The sequence below is a fragment of the Dendrobium catenatum genome, unplaced genomic scaffold (assembly GCF_001605985.2).
Source record: "Dendrobium catenatum unplaced genomic scaffold, ASM160598v2 fragScaff_scaffold_1381, whole genome shotgun sequence".
NCBI classification, from domain to species: Eukaryota; Viridiplantae; Streptophyta; class Magnoliopsida; order Asparagales; family Orchidaceae; genus Dendrobium; species Dendrobium catenatum.
This window is the reverse complement of record NW_021319843.1, coordinates 1,053,761-1,068,181: the sequence shown is the minus strand read 5'-3', so window position 1 is coordinate 1,068,181 and position 14,421 is coordinate 1,053,761. Positions and strand designations below refer to the sequence as shown.

The 14,421-nt window shown below is 38.9% G+C and overlaps 1 protein-coding gene across 2 annotated transcripts in view; it reads left to right on the top strand.

Annotated features, from left to right (window-relative positions):
• Positions 1-14,421, top strand: part of LOC110092274 (transcriptional corepressor LEUNIG) — a 91,579-nt gene that overhangs the window by 40,588 nt on the left and 36,570 nt on the right. The window contains exons 9-10 of one of the 2 annotated variants that reach the window (XM_020816760.2): positions 9,802-9,896; positions 9,984-10,107. In XM_020816760.2, the coding sequence (XP_020672419.1) occupies positions 9,802-9,896; positions 9,984-10,107 (219 nt within the window). Of the gene's footprint in view, positions 1-9,801; positions 10,108-14,421 lie in introns of both variants that reach the window. The other variant, XM_020816759.2, reaches the window with a different exon arrangement.

Sequence of the window (14,421 nt, the reverse complement as noted above, 5' to 3'; positions counted from 1 at the left end):
ATACGCATACTACAAGACAAAAAAAAAATACATCCATTCGGTGCCATGTAACTAAATTTTTTGAAATCCCATTAAGTCTGGTTCGGGTTTGCGGGTCAGGTTGGGTCAACCCGGTAACCCGCGCGGGTCAGGTCCGGGTTGTATATCCTGACCCGTTTACCTAAGCGGGTCGGGTTCGGGTCAACCCATTTATGCCCGAGTCAACTCGGGTTGGACCCGAACCTGACCCGTTGACCCGAATTGACACCCCTACTATAAACTGCCACTCAGACTATCTTTTCCATAATACAATCTCATAAGTATCTCATTCATAATTTATCCCAAATTTAGAGTAACTCCCATATTATCTTGCTCTTAAATTTAGGGCAATGTCCTTGATCCATTAGATCTCTTAAAAATTAGAATTTTTAGTTAAAATATTCCTATTAAAGTTAAGAATTGCTGTTTAAGCAATTGAAAAATATGTCCAATGGATGTAAGCCTTATTTTGCCCCAATCCTTTAGGCTAGCACAAAGCCATTAAGTCCATCAAATAAAAAAAAAAATGCTAGCCGCCTTGTGCCTTTGCTTATAGGGCATTTCAAAAAACCCACAAGTAGACTATTATCTGAGATGTAAGTCCTGTATTCGGGCATGCTGAAAACTAAGGTTGTAATCCTTAGCCTTTTGGGAAACTCGCGAATAGAGCAGTAAGCTCCAACCCATTAAATTTAGGCCCACCGATGTATGTCTGCTCTAACTGAACTAGTTTGCATCAAAATAAAACGAATTACCATTTAATTAACACTCAGGCTGCAAATCCAACCTATACTCAAGCTAGCTCCTGTACTAGTGAGCCCACTTATCAAGTAAATACAAAACTCATGCATTTACCCCCAAGCTTTTTAGGATACCTAAGTCGAGCAACCTATTTTTCATCATGGTTTAAAATTGCGCAATCAGAGGCGCGCCTCAACTCTGTGCAATTCTGGGCAAAATCGCCTCATTGCCTAAGCAATTCTGGTTCCTCATGAGGCATACGCCTCTTCCACTGTGAGGTGTGCCTCAAGGCGGAATTGCACAATTCTGTGTGAGGCGCACGCTTCTAAAAATTGGGACCCACACACTTAGGTGAAATAAGCTTCTTCCTCCCCTTTAATACAGCCTACCCGAAACCAAGCAAGCAAAAAAACCCACACGTCCGCTCGGCCTCCCTTCCCGCACGTCCGCTCGGCCTCCCCGCCGCCTCTGCCGCTGGCGCCGCCTCACTCCAACGAGCTTGAAGTGTCCAGCCGTCCTCTAGGAGAAGTTCACAAACGATTTTAGGTATTTTTTTTTCAACAAAAAATTTTTCAAATGAAAGAAAATCTAGGGTTTTAATTTTTTTTGAGGTTTTTTGTTTTATTTTGCATTTGTGCTTTAGGAAATATGGTAAGGGGCAAGGAGAAGTCTAATACATCATTGACGCGTGATCCTTCTTGGAAGTACAGTGTACAAGTTGATGTATGAGGCGGCGAGAAGACATGTTTATTTGAAATGCAATTTTTGTGATAAAGTGGTGAAGAGAGGAGTAACTCGCATGAAGGAACACTTATCTGACTCATATAAGAACCTTGTGCAAATGTTTCGGATAACGTGAAGGAAGAAATTAGAGCTTATATGAAAAAGAGTGCAATGGCTAAACATTGACAACATGAGCAATTTGATGAAAGGAGGTTGAGAAACAAGGGGTTGAAGGATGATGAGGTGATGTCAAACTAATAGGAATTACATTTAGAAATTAGGAAGATAGTTGATTAAAGCTTTGCTCATATAAATTTATTTCTAGCACGTAAAAGAGATTTAAGAGTTTGAAAGATTCAACTTGCTTAGGCCAAAGACGTGCAATAGAGAATAACCAAATTAATTCTTTCAAAGTTCACGGCAATATTAAATGCAAAATACACATAACTTAATCCAACGTTTAACAATGAGAGGTTCACCTCAAGGGCCTTCTCACTCAACTACTTGTAGGCTTTTAGCGGAAGTAGATGAACCATACGAAGAAAAGTATTACCGCTAGGAAGACGGCGCCGAAGACCTTCATTGGTGGAGAGGTAGCCGGTGGAGATTAGGGTGGTGGGTGGCCGACGATGATCCAATCGTAGTCTGAAAACTGACCGTCGATGACGTGTGCAAGGGTGGGGAGAATTCGATCCAAGTATTCTCCAATGGTTTCGTCGTGGTCAAATCCCACGTCGAAGAATGGAGATCATAGGACGTGGATGTTCTCGTAGACGTCGAACACAAGTCCGCCTTCAAGTTCGGGATCCGCCATGCATTCTTGTCATTGTTGGGAGAACACCAATGAGAAGAGGGAAAATATGACGTGGTGAGGGAGAGCACTTGTGGTTCGCGGGGAAGGAAGAGGGAGAGGAGGGGGCGGCGGGATTTCATAGGAGAGAGGGAGAAGCTGGCGGGTGCAAGGGGGATGGGTTAGGGTTTGGAGAAATTAGGTTGGAAGGAGTTGTTAGGGATTTAATCAAAATCTGGATTTAATTTCAGATGTGATTAAGTTAGGAGGGAAATTTGATTTGAAATTTTAAATTTCAAATCAAGGGAATTAAGGCCTTGAATGGGGGAATTAATTGGAGAAGCAATTAATGAAATTTGAGAGAGAAATTTCATGGAGAGGTGGGCCGGCCATAGGGAGAGCTGAGAGTAGGGGTGTCAATTTTTGACACTACACGAAACACGACCCGAACCCAACCCGGAAAAATCCGGGTTCAGGTCAACCAAAACCCGAAACGGGTCGGGTTCGGGTTGAACAAATCAACCCGTTTTAAAAATCAGGTCGGGTTCGGGTTGACCCAGCAACCCTAAATTGACCCGAAAGTGACACGAAAACTCATATTTGACCCAAAAACCTAAGATTAACCCATTTGACCCGATTTTGACCCGAAAATCGAATATTGACCCGATTTGACCTGAAAATTAGCAATTTTAGGTCAACTTCGGGTCATTCGGGTCGGGTCGGGTTGCCCGGACCCGAATCGGGTCGGGTTCGGGTCCGGAAACCTGACCCGTTTTTAAAAACGGGTCGGGTTTGGGTTGACCCGAACAGTGCCGGGTCAGTTTCGGGTTCGACCCGAACCCGACCCACTGACCCGAATTGACACCCCTAGCTTAGAGGGAGTGATTAATGCTAATTAGGTGGTCCCTCACGTGAATAAATCACAACTGAATCAAATCTGAAATTTGATTTCAGATTTGCTCCTACTTAGAAAGTTTCCTAAATGGTGAAGCCTTGAGAAACGTTGGAAATTAATTAGATGGCCCCTCACGTGAATAAACCAATGCTGAATCTGAAATTTGATTTCAGTTTTGCTCCATTTAGAAAGTTCCCTAAATGGTGAAGCCTTGGGAAACGTTGGAATCCAACCAGTTAATGGATTTAAAAAAAAGAAGAAACTTTCCTAATTGCTTAGGATGTGAATTAGGAAAGAAACTTAATTCAATTGAAAATGAATTTCAAATTATTGGAGCAGGTTGGCTGGCGGGTTGGTGTGGGGCCGAAGGGGAGGTGAGGTGGTGAAGGAGGGGCGGTCGACGACAAAGGGGAAGGCCGGCGGGTTGGCTCCCTTAGGTGTTATACGGAGTGAGGTTGGGGTTCGGATTGAGGATAACGGGATGGGGATTTGGGTTAAGTGAGGATGAGGGGAAAACACAAATAAGATAGAACGAACTTAACCACGAGCCGCGGACTCTTCCAACGACTGGTGGGCCTTGCAAATGCTCCCTCTGAGCTCTCATGCAAGAAAAAGAAGAAACAAAATACAATTTTCATTCAAAATATTCATTAACCCAATACATCATATGAGACCACTATATATATGTCTCCACTCATGAAAAAGAAAAAGTACGAAATTGCCCTCTGGGCTACAATAACAAGACAACTCCCCACAGGGGTAAAAACGAAAAACAGTAAATAACTAAATAATACATCATGACATCTGAGTCAAAAGTAGAGGCGCTGAATCGTGGCCGTCGATCTGCGATTCCATCGTCGATAAACTTGTTGGTAGCGTCTGTCGATGTCGTCATCATTCTCCCAAGGTGGGAGAAAACTCGACCCTGTCGAGTGAGTGTCCCTAGAGCTCTCGTACCACTCTAGAAGGTCCAGTTCTAGACTCTGCAGCTCCTCTTGGTCAACCCACGTATCCTATGTCGTCGGGTCCCTTTCCAGTGAACTAGGTATCTTCGACATCCACCTCCTTTCGTGGTAATTTTCTCATCATCTAATATGGCTTCAACTTTCTCCGCATTGGGCAATGGAGGTAAATTTGGGAGTGGGGGTAGGCTTGGGATCTCACCAGGTGGGGTCTCACAAGGCTCATTTGTAGGTGGATTGTTTGGGTTAAATTCTGGTCCCTCGAAGGTTATTAGGTCTTCTATGTTAAATGTGGGATTAATGTTAAAACCTTGGGGAAGGTCTAGTACGTAAGCATTGTTATTTACCTTTGAAATTATCTTGAATGGTCTGGCGCTTCTCGCATGCAACTTCTTTGCGGATCCTGGAGAAAAACGCTCTGGACGGATTCACACCATCACAAAGTCTCCAACTTCAAATTCTTTAGCTCTTCTTTTATGATCATCAATAAATTTATAATATTAATTACTTTGTTCAATTTTCTTTTTAATTTCTTTGTGTAACTCCTGTAGATGCGATGCAAATGACGATGCTGACTCGGATGTTCTAACTCTAGTGTTCATGAGAATCAAATCAATGGGTTGTTTGGGTAGGTATCCGTACACTATTTCAGCAGGGCTTAGACCCGTAGTTCGGTTCACAGAGTTGTTATAGGCAAATTCAGCTATCGGCAGCTTAGAGTCCCAGTCCCGGATGTTTTCTCCTACCAAGGTGCTTAAAAGATTTCCTAAACTCCTATTCACCACTTCAGTTTGACCGTCTGTTTGGGGGTGAAAGGTGATAGAGAATTGAAGTTTGGTCCCCATTTTGTACCACAACGTCTTCCAAAAATAACTTGTAAATTTTACATCTCGGTCCAACACAATGGTGTTAGGCAGCCCATGAAGTCTCACAATTTCATCAAAATACAGTTTGGCTACTCTAGAAGCATCAAAAGTTTTGGAGCACGAGAGAAAATGGGTCATCTTAGAAAACCTATCAACAACTACACAGACTGAGTCATGCTTCCTAATGGTCTTGGGTAACCCTAGGACAAAGTCCATGCTAACATCCTGCCAAGGTTGGTTAGGCACGGGGAGAGGTGTGTAAAGGCCGGTGTTTTGTTTCCGTTGTTTGGCCAATTGACAGGTGTGATGTCACTTTACTAATCTGCTAACGTCCCTCTTAAGACTCGGCCAATAAAATCGATTTTCAACAGCGACTATTGTCTTGGCTTGTCCGAAGTGACCCGCTAAACCTCTAGCATGCAATTCCCAAATAAGAAATTATCAGAATAGGAATACAGAGTTTTTGGGATTTGAATAAATATTCATCTTCCAACATAAAATCTCCTATGATCTGTTCATCTCCAGTTGCTAACACAGAATAGGTTTCTCTAAAATCGGGTTAACCTATTCTAACGAATCATGAAATCATCAAAGGTTGAGATATATTCCTTAACGGGCTTACTACCCTGGGTTAACCTATTCTAGCGATCCAAAAGTCTAGGATAGTAAGAGGGGGGGAGATACTTCCGCTTCAATTCTTGTTTCATTGTTCTCCAGTCAGCTACGGGTTATTCTCCTCGCGTTTCTCGCATGTGTTCTATGTTGGTCCAGTATTGGTTGGCTCTACCAATCAATTTCATCTCAGCAAATAGAACCTTTTTCTCTTCCGAAATATTGTACCACTTGAAATAGCTATCCATTTCTTTGAGCCAATCAAGAAAAACTTGGGGATCTAACGTACCATCGAATGTCGGGGCATCTATCTTAATACTCTTTAGAAGTTGGGTATCGTTGTCTCTCCAAGGTGCGTCACGTCCTCCTGGTTCGTGATTGGGTCGGGGATTGGGTCGGTAGTGGTCTCTAGGAGGTCCGTAATCAGTTCGGTTATCCTCACCATAAGGAGAGTGGGGTCTAGAGGGGGTGTAGATGGCCGGGTTTCCTATCCTTTCAATGTTGTCTAGCCTATCGCTCGTTTGACGTCTAAACTTCGCTAAATTCGTTTGGGTATCCCTAATTTGTTGTGTAACTGTTTCCAATTGGCCCACAATCAGGTCTAAGGTTGCTTAAATGTGTTCCGGATCCATGGTGGAGTGTTAGGGGACACTAGGGAAGGTTAAGGACAAGAGGGCAGCACCTAGACGCTCTAAAATTGCTTCATAACAGTTCCAAACAGTGCAGGAAAAAACTGGGACAGCAGGGTTCAGTTAAAGGTTAAGTCGCTTAGGTGTTTTGGGAAGGCCTTAGGGTGTAGGCAGCACCTAAATACCGACTTAAAGTTCACTACGGGGTGTCTAAAAGTTGCTGGAACAGTGAGGACAGCAGTTTAACTTCAAGGTGTAGTTGTCCTACATACTTAGGAACGCTACGGATTCAAAGGCAGCACTAAGACACTAGCTAGGATGACATAATTCAACTAGATGCGTGCAGGAATTGTTGAAAACAGCAGTGAAAACAGTGAATAAGCTTAAATATGCGATGATATGCATGCAAAATTTAAAATATAACTCAAGGTTAGACCCTAGGATGTTTTTCTAACATGTCATGCATGCCTGCCATGCTTTGATACCAAGAATGATGTGAAACTACTAGGAGTTACGTTTAGAAATTAGAAAGATAGTTGATTAAAGCTTTGCTCATATAAATTTATTTCTAGCACGTAAAAGAGAATTAAGAGTTTGAAAGATTCAACTTGCTTAGGCCAAAGTCGTGCAAGAGAGAATAACCAAAACAATTATTTCAAAGTTCACGGCAATATTAAATGCAAAGTACACATAACATAATCCAACGTTTAACAATGAGAGGTTCACCTCAAGGGCCTTCTCACTCAACTACTTGTAGGCTTTTAGCTGAAGAAGATGAACCATACGAAGAAAGATATTACCGGTAGGAAGACGGCGCCGAAGACCTTCGTTGGTGGAGAGGTAGCCGGTGGAGATGAGGGTAGTGGGTGGCCGACGATGATCCAATCGTAGTATGAAAACTGATCGTCGATGATGTGTGCAAGGGTGGGGAGAGTTCAATCCAAGTATTCTCCAACAGTGTCGTCGTGGTCAAATCACACGTTGAAGAACGGAGATCGTAGGACATGGATGTTCCCGTAGACGTCGAACACAAGTCCACATTCAAGTTCGGGATCCGCCATGCATTCTTGTCGTTGTTGGGAGAACACCAACGAGAAGAGGGGAAATATGACGTGGTGAGGGAGAGCACTTGTGGTTCGCGGGGAAGGAAGAGGGAGAGGAGGGGGCGGCGGGATTTCCAAGGAGAGAGGGAGAAGCCGGCGGGTGCAAGGGGGATGGGCTAGGGTTTAGAGAAATTAGGTTGGAAGTAGTGTGTTAGGGATTTAATCAAAATCTGGATTTAATTTCAAATTTGATTAAGTTAGGAGGGAAATTTGATTTGAAATTTTAAATTTCAAATCAAGGGAATTAAGGCCTTGAATGGGGGAACTAATTGGAGAAGCAATTAATGAAATTTGAGAGAGAAATTTCATGGAGAGGTGGGCCGGCCATAGGGAGAGCTGAGAGGGAGTGATTAATGCTAATTAGGTGGTCCCTCACGTGAATAAATCACAACTGAATCAAATCTGAAATTTGATTTCAGATTTGCTCCTACTTAGAAAGTTTCCTAAATGGCGAAGCCTTGAGAAACGTTGGAAATTAATTAGATGGCCCCTCACGTGAATAAACCAATGCTGAATCTGAAATTTGATTTCAGTTTTGCTCTATTTAGAAAGTTCCCTAAATGGTAAAGCCTTGAGAAACGTTGGAATCCAATCAGTTAATGGATTTAAAAAAAAAAGAAACTTTCCTAATTGCTTAGGATGTGAATTAGGAAAGAAACTTAATTCAATTGAAAATGAATTTCAAATTATTGGAGTAGGTTGGCTGGCGGGTTGGTGTGGGGTCAAAGGGGAGGTGAGGTGGTGGAGGAGGGGTGGTCAACGGCCAAGGGGAAGGCCGGCGTGTTGGCTCCCTTAGGTGTTATACAGAGTGAGGTTGGGGTTTGGATTGAGGATAACAGGATGGGGATTTGGGTTAAGTGAGGATGAGGGGAAAACACAGATAAGATAGAACGAACTTAACCACGAGCCGCGGACTCTTCCAACGACTGGTGGGTCTTGCAAATGCTCCCTCTGAGCTCCCTCCCTTCTCTAGCTCTCATGCAAGAAGAAGAAGAAAGAAAACACAATTTTCATTCAAAATATTCATTAACCCAATACATCATTTGAGACCACTGTATATAGGTCTCCACTCATTAAAAAGGAAAAGTACAAAATTGCCCACTGGGCTACAATAACAAGACAACTCCCCACAGGGGTAAAAACGGAAAACAGTAAATAACTAAATAATACATCATGACATCTGAGTCAAAAGTAGAGGCGCTGAATCGTGGCTGTCGATCTGCGATTCTGTCGTCGATAAACATGTCGGTAGCGTCTCTGGAAGAACCATTTAGTGATGGGACATGATTGGATTATATATGTTTCTTCTTATTTGTACTTTGGGAGTTTTGATAGACTATAATTTTGTGATTTTGTACTTTGGAATATGATTTTATTGCATCTCTTTTCTTAATTTCCACTAATTCCACTTTTCATTTAGATGTTTTTATTGTATGATAGAATCTTGCTATTATTTATCTGCTAAAACCCTTAAATTCTTATTTACGCAATTCTGCGTCCGTGAGGCTTACGCCTCACACCGTTTCGAGGCTTACGCCTCGCCTCACGGACGAAAAACGCCTCGAGGCTTATTTACGCAATTTTAAACCTTGTTTTTCATAATCAGTTTTCACAGACATTAAGGCTAATGATTCTCTGTTGTTGTAAATTGGAACCTTTGATATTTTTAGGATGATGAAACTTTGAGATCTTAATCGATTATACCTCAATTCCCCCACCATTTTCCATTAACTCAATTTAAATTTATAAATAAACATGAGCCCAAGCAATCATTCTTAATGATAAGTGCTTGTGGGAGGGATAATTATTAATGGAGGCGTATGTTTGTAGGAGGTTTCAGTTCTAGATTTAAATAACTCATGATGTAAACATCAGGGAAAATCTATTAAATTAAACTTAATTTAACTCATGGAACTCAAAATCCTGATTTTAAAAAAAGGGTTGGTGCTTTTTCATGAGTGATGAACCAACAAATAGAATAGTTTGATTGTATAGTCACCTTGGTTTAATGGGTATAATTTCGAATGGCTGGCATTGTGTTACTGATAATTCACTGCTGAAATAGACGTACTTTTCAATACTATTTTAATGCACATATTACAAGCTATTGAATTTAGTGTTTAAAAATTATAAGCAATTAAAAAATTATATCTTATATAATTCATGTTCTGTATCTTTTGGCTTCCTAGTTTTATTTTAGTTGTTGTTTTGTAATTTCGTTTAAGTCATTAATTTCTGAAATCAGCGGCAGTCTTAGACTTGCTTAATGCTTCCTTGGCCATGAAAATACTTCTTTAGACCCTTTATTCTTCAACTGATGCTACAATTTTTTTCATGGTTAATTCAGTGTGATTTTATTCTAATATGGCCTGAATTAGTTGTTGTTTTTTTTTTAAATCTAGCCAGAACTATGTTGAAGCTTCAAGTTCTGCCTTATTAACTTCTTCACCACCTTTTTGTAGGGCCTTGATCAACTAAGATTGCAACAACAAAAATCACTTATGCAGTCACCCCAACCATTTAATCAGCTTCAGCTCTTGAGCACACAGCATCAACAGTTAATCCTACAATCACAACCAAATCTTGCTTCTCCTTCTGCAGTAGACATTGATACCAGGAAGCTAAGAATGCTTCTGAATAATAGGAACATTATTCCTGGTCGGGAGTCCCAACCAAATACTGTTGGAGATTTCATTGCCAATGTTGGATCAGCGGTACCAACTGGCTGTCCTGTTATTCCTCGTGCAGATGCAGATATGCTAATTAAGGTGTGCCTTCTAATCATGACATCATTTCTTATTCTAGGTTTCATGTGTGCAAATGTAACATAATTTTTTTCCCTTATGGTTTCTTTCTGTTTTTTTCTCCTTAGTTTTTCCTTAGATGCTTGACTTTGTCAAGTAAGTGTTTTTTCTGTCTACTTTTTTTTTTTCAAACGTATTGTAACTTAGTCTATGCTTCATGTACACTTCTTATGATGTTTATTTATCTAACATAAAAATGTTTTTTTTTTTTCGTATGTGCATGTATTTTGTTGTTCTCTTGCAGCTTAGTTTCTTAAAAGTAATATTATTTGAAATCCAATACCCAACTCAAAATATTCATATGACACTACGCTACTTTGGCCAACAATCATCCTACGTCAGCTTTCCATAGGATTGAGATTCATCCGGATGCCGAAAGAGTCTAACCTCTGTAGATATTACAAATTTACTGGTTACTGGGAAGATTTTGTGGAACTTTTTATAGAATGGTTTGTACCTATGTCATTTAGGTGGCAAATGCAGGATAAATTTATAAAACTGATTCAAGGAGAGAATTCAGTGATGCAATGTGAAGTAGAATTTACAACTCAATCCATATATGCATCGCAATTGATTGCAACAACAGAGAAACAATATTATCGATTCCTATTTGGTCTAAAAGATGTAATTAGAAAACCTTTAGTACCTTTAAGAATCAAGGATTATTCAGGGTTGGTGGAAAGAGCTAGGAGGGTAGAGATTGACTTCAAAATCACTTAGAAGAGAAGGGACCAACATAAAGATACTAAAGAAGATATCCAAAACACTCAGGTTGAAGGTTCAAATGGGAAGAAGACCAAGCTTAGTCTTAGTGTAGTAAGTAGTGCAACTATTAGTAAAGTCATGAAATTTTGTGCAAGTGTGGTATATTATAAAAGGGTGAATGTCTGATGGGTTCCAACACTTATTATTGCTGTCGTCAGCCTAGACACATTGCAAAATATTGTCCTACATTGGTTCTGAGGACTTCAGGAAAAATGAGATAAAGTGAAGCACATTCGCAGAGGAGTTTTGGCAAACAAATAATGATAGAACCATCAATTTCAGCTTCAACACAAAATCAATCAAGACAGAAAGTTCGACCCCGAGTTTATGCTTTAATTCAACAGGAACCCAATGAATTTATAGATGTTAATAAAGATGTATGAGCTGTCCTTAATATAATAAATTGTTATGCTATATTAAATATTTTGGTTTTATCAGGATATTTTGTTATGTTATATCAAATGTTTAGTTTTATTTAGTTATGTATTCAACGTTGAAGTTTATGTTGAATAAAATTGAAGATGCTATTTGCTTATGTAATTAGATGTTATAAGTGAATTTCAAGGATAAAATTTTTATAACTTAGGGAGATTGTGAGAACCGGACTTATCAGGTTTAGCAGAATTGGTCCGGTTCAGCAGAACCGACTCTGTACTATTGCACAGAGCAGAACCGAGTGTAGAAACGCGAAACTGAGCGGGCCGCATGCGTACATGCATCTATTTGACAGATCTTTTCGTCATTCTAAGTGACTAATTGCATGCAGGAGGAATATATAGTGACTCCTCGTGAGTCATTACTTATATTCGCTGATTCCTTTTGGAGCAAATCACGTGAGAAGTGTCAGTCAAGAGAAACAACTACGAGGAAGAAGACGGAAGAAAGTAAGTTTCCAATTTCATTTCTTTTGACATTTTTCTTCTTATGTGATTTAATCCTAAGAAAAGATAAGTTATTTTAAAGGGAGATAGAAGAAGAAATTGAAAAAGGTAGTGAAGAAAATTTTTTGGGTAACAAATCGGTGAATTTTCATTTATATCGATAGAAGGGGTAATTGAATTTAATTGTTCTTTTACATTCACTTATAAATATTTTATTTTCTCTATATGACAACATAATACGTGATTAACAAATAGGAAGGAAAAATATGGTGTGGAGTGTCTTGATTCAAAGCGAAAGACAAGAATACATATTAAGGTAATTATAAGTGCATGAGATTTTAAATTAAGTCATGAATATTTCAAATAATCAATTGAATTTAGAAGCATAATGAAGTTATGGCATATAATCTACTTAAAGAGAGAATAAATTTTAAAATATTAAGTTAGAGAATTCAGTAGTAGTTTGTAAAATTATTAATATGACAATTTTTTATATAGGTAAATATAAAGACTATTTATGTGCATTCAATAACTAGTTCTAGAGAATGAGAATAATTTTAATTAATAATATTTGAGTTGTTAATCGCACAAATTAATTATAATTAAACAAGTTAGAGAAATTAAGAGAAATTTATCAGTTAAATTGTAACGACGAGGTCTTCCAAGGTATAATTTACCGTCATTATAATTAGGAGCAAAAGTGAAGTAGCACATTTCTTAAGTTCAAGGTGAGTACTCACATTTCTTTATTTACAATGATAATTTTTTTCCTTCAATTAAATATTTTGAAAGATAATGCATGCTTATGAAATCTTTATTATTAACTAGATCATGATTTATGTTTCTCATACATAATGATTGATCATGTTAAATTAAAGAAAATTTATATGTTATGTTGCATATTATCATGTAAATTTCATGAATGTTATAAGAATGAAATGAATAGATAGATATGATTGCATGTGCATGTTGATTTATGAAGCACACCCCTTTATGATATTGGTTGAGGATGCAATATACTTGTGCATGTAAATGAAAAAAATTATGAAAAATGAAAAAAAAATTATGAAAAAGAAAATGAAAAAGTGTACCTTTATTGATATTAATTTAGACGGTGACTCTTGTAACGGTTGTATTATTTATGAGAAATGAAAAATGAGAAAGTTATGAATACAGATATGTTATATATGACATATATGATTTATGCATAATATTGAAAGTCTTGATGAAATAATATGTTTAAATATAATTATTTTATGATATGAAATGAAAAATGGATCATGGATATTGTTAAATTGCCTTGAGTTGCTTTAGTTTAGAAGTATGTTTTGCTCATTAAGTTTTAGCTTACTCTTGATTGTTCTAACATTTTTAGGTATAATTTAATATAATTAAAATGAATAGAAGAGATGAAAATGTGTACCGTACACGTGGCACACCAGAAGAAATTTATTTAATTCATTTTATATAAGTTTATGTTTTTGAAGTTTAGTGGCTCTTTCAGTGTATTGGAGATAGATTTAGTAATTGAAAATTTAATTTACTGTCTGAATGTCTGTTTTTGCCTCTTTAATTCGAGTTTTAGGGCCGGGTAGTGACACGATCCAAAAATACGACTTGAAACCAATCAAAAAATTCTCGGTTAGGGTCAACCTGTTTCACAAATGGGTCAGGTTCCGGTCTGAGTCCGAGTCTGGGTCAACTCGCTAACCCAAAGTTGACCCGGACTGACCCGTGAGGTGAAGTGACAGGATATAAAGAAGAGGATTGCAGGCCGTGATCTTGTAATCTCGCGGAGTGTTGTAGAGTGAAACATTATTGATGTGAAACATATTCATGCGAAAGTGATTTGCTTAAAGAAGTTTGCACGCTTAGATTTAGAGGCAATAATAAGTAAGATCTTATGCGGAATTGAACGATAAGATAAATATTATGTGGTACTTAGCTTAGGTTAATTCACATGCATAGAAGTTAAGTTCAAAAGATAGCCAGCTTAATCCAACATTGCATATATGGATAGTTCCAACAATAGATTCCAATACTAACAATAAGATTAGTTACTATGAGAAGATCCCTCACACAACTCATCCAATTATTAGGTTTTAGCAGAGAAGCATTAATATGATCTTCATGAAGATAATAAATTCACATTCAAGGATGCAACTATGAAGATAAAGAGTCGGGTGTCGAATTTACCCAAAGACAAGAGAGATACGTGCTCCGGCACTTCGCCGAGATTAACCTTCCCCACAAGCGTGGACAGCAGTTGGTGGCTGTAGGAAATTTCCAGGACAATAGGAAGTGATGTCGAACTCTCTGGACTGCAGTTTTGACAGCAGGGACAACAATTTTGTCTTGTAGAAAACTTGGGACAACCACTTGGAGGACTTGGGAAAGTCCCGGACAGCAGTTGGGAGGCCTTCTTGGACCCCTTCCTTGCTGGTTTTGGCTTTCCTGGACTGGTGACAGCAGCCAATGGTTCTCCACACAACAAGTCAGCAGTTAGGAGGTCTCTCAGGACTGCTTCATGGCTGATTTGAGCGCTCCTGGACAGAGGACAGCAACCTGGATTTGTCCAATCAGCTGGACAGTAGGTGGAAATGCAGGAAACGTATGTACCAGCCCTTGAGAA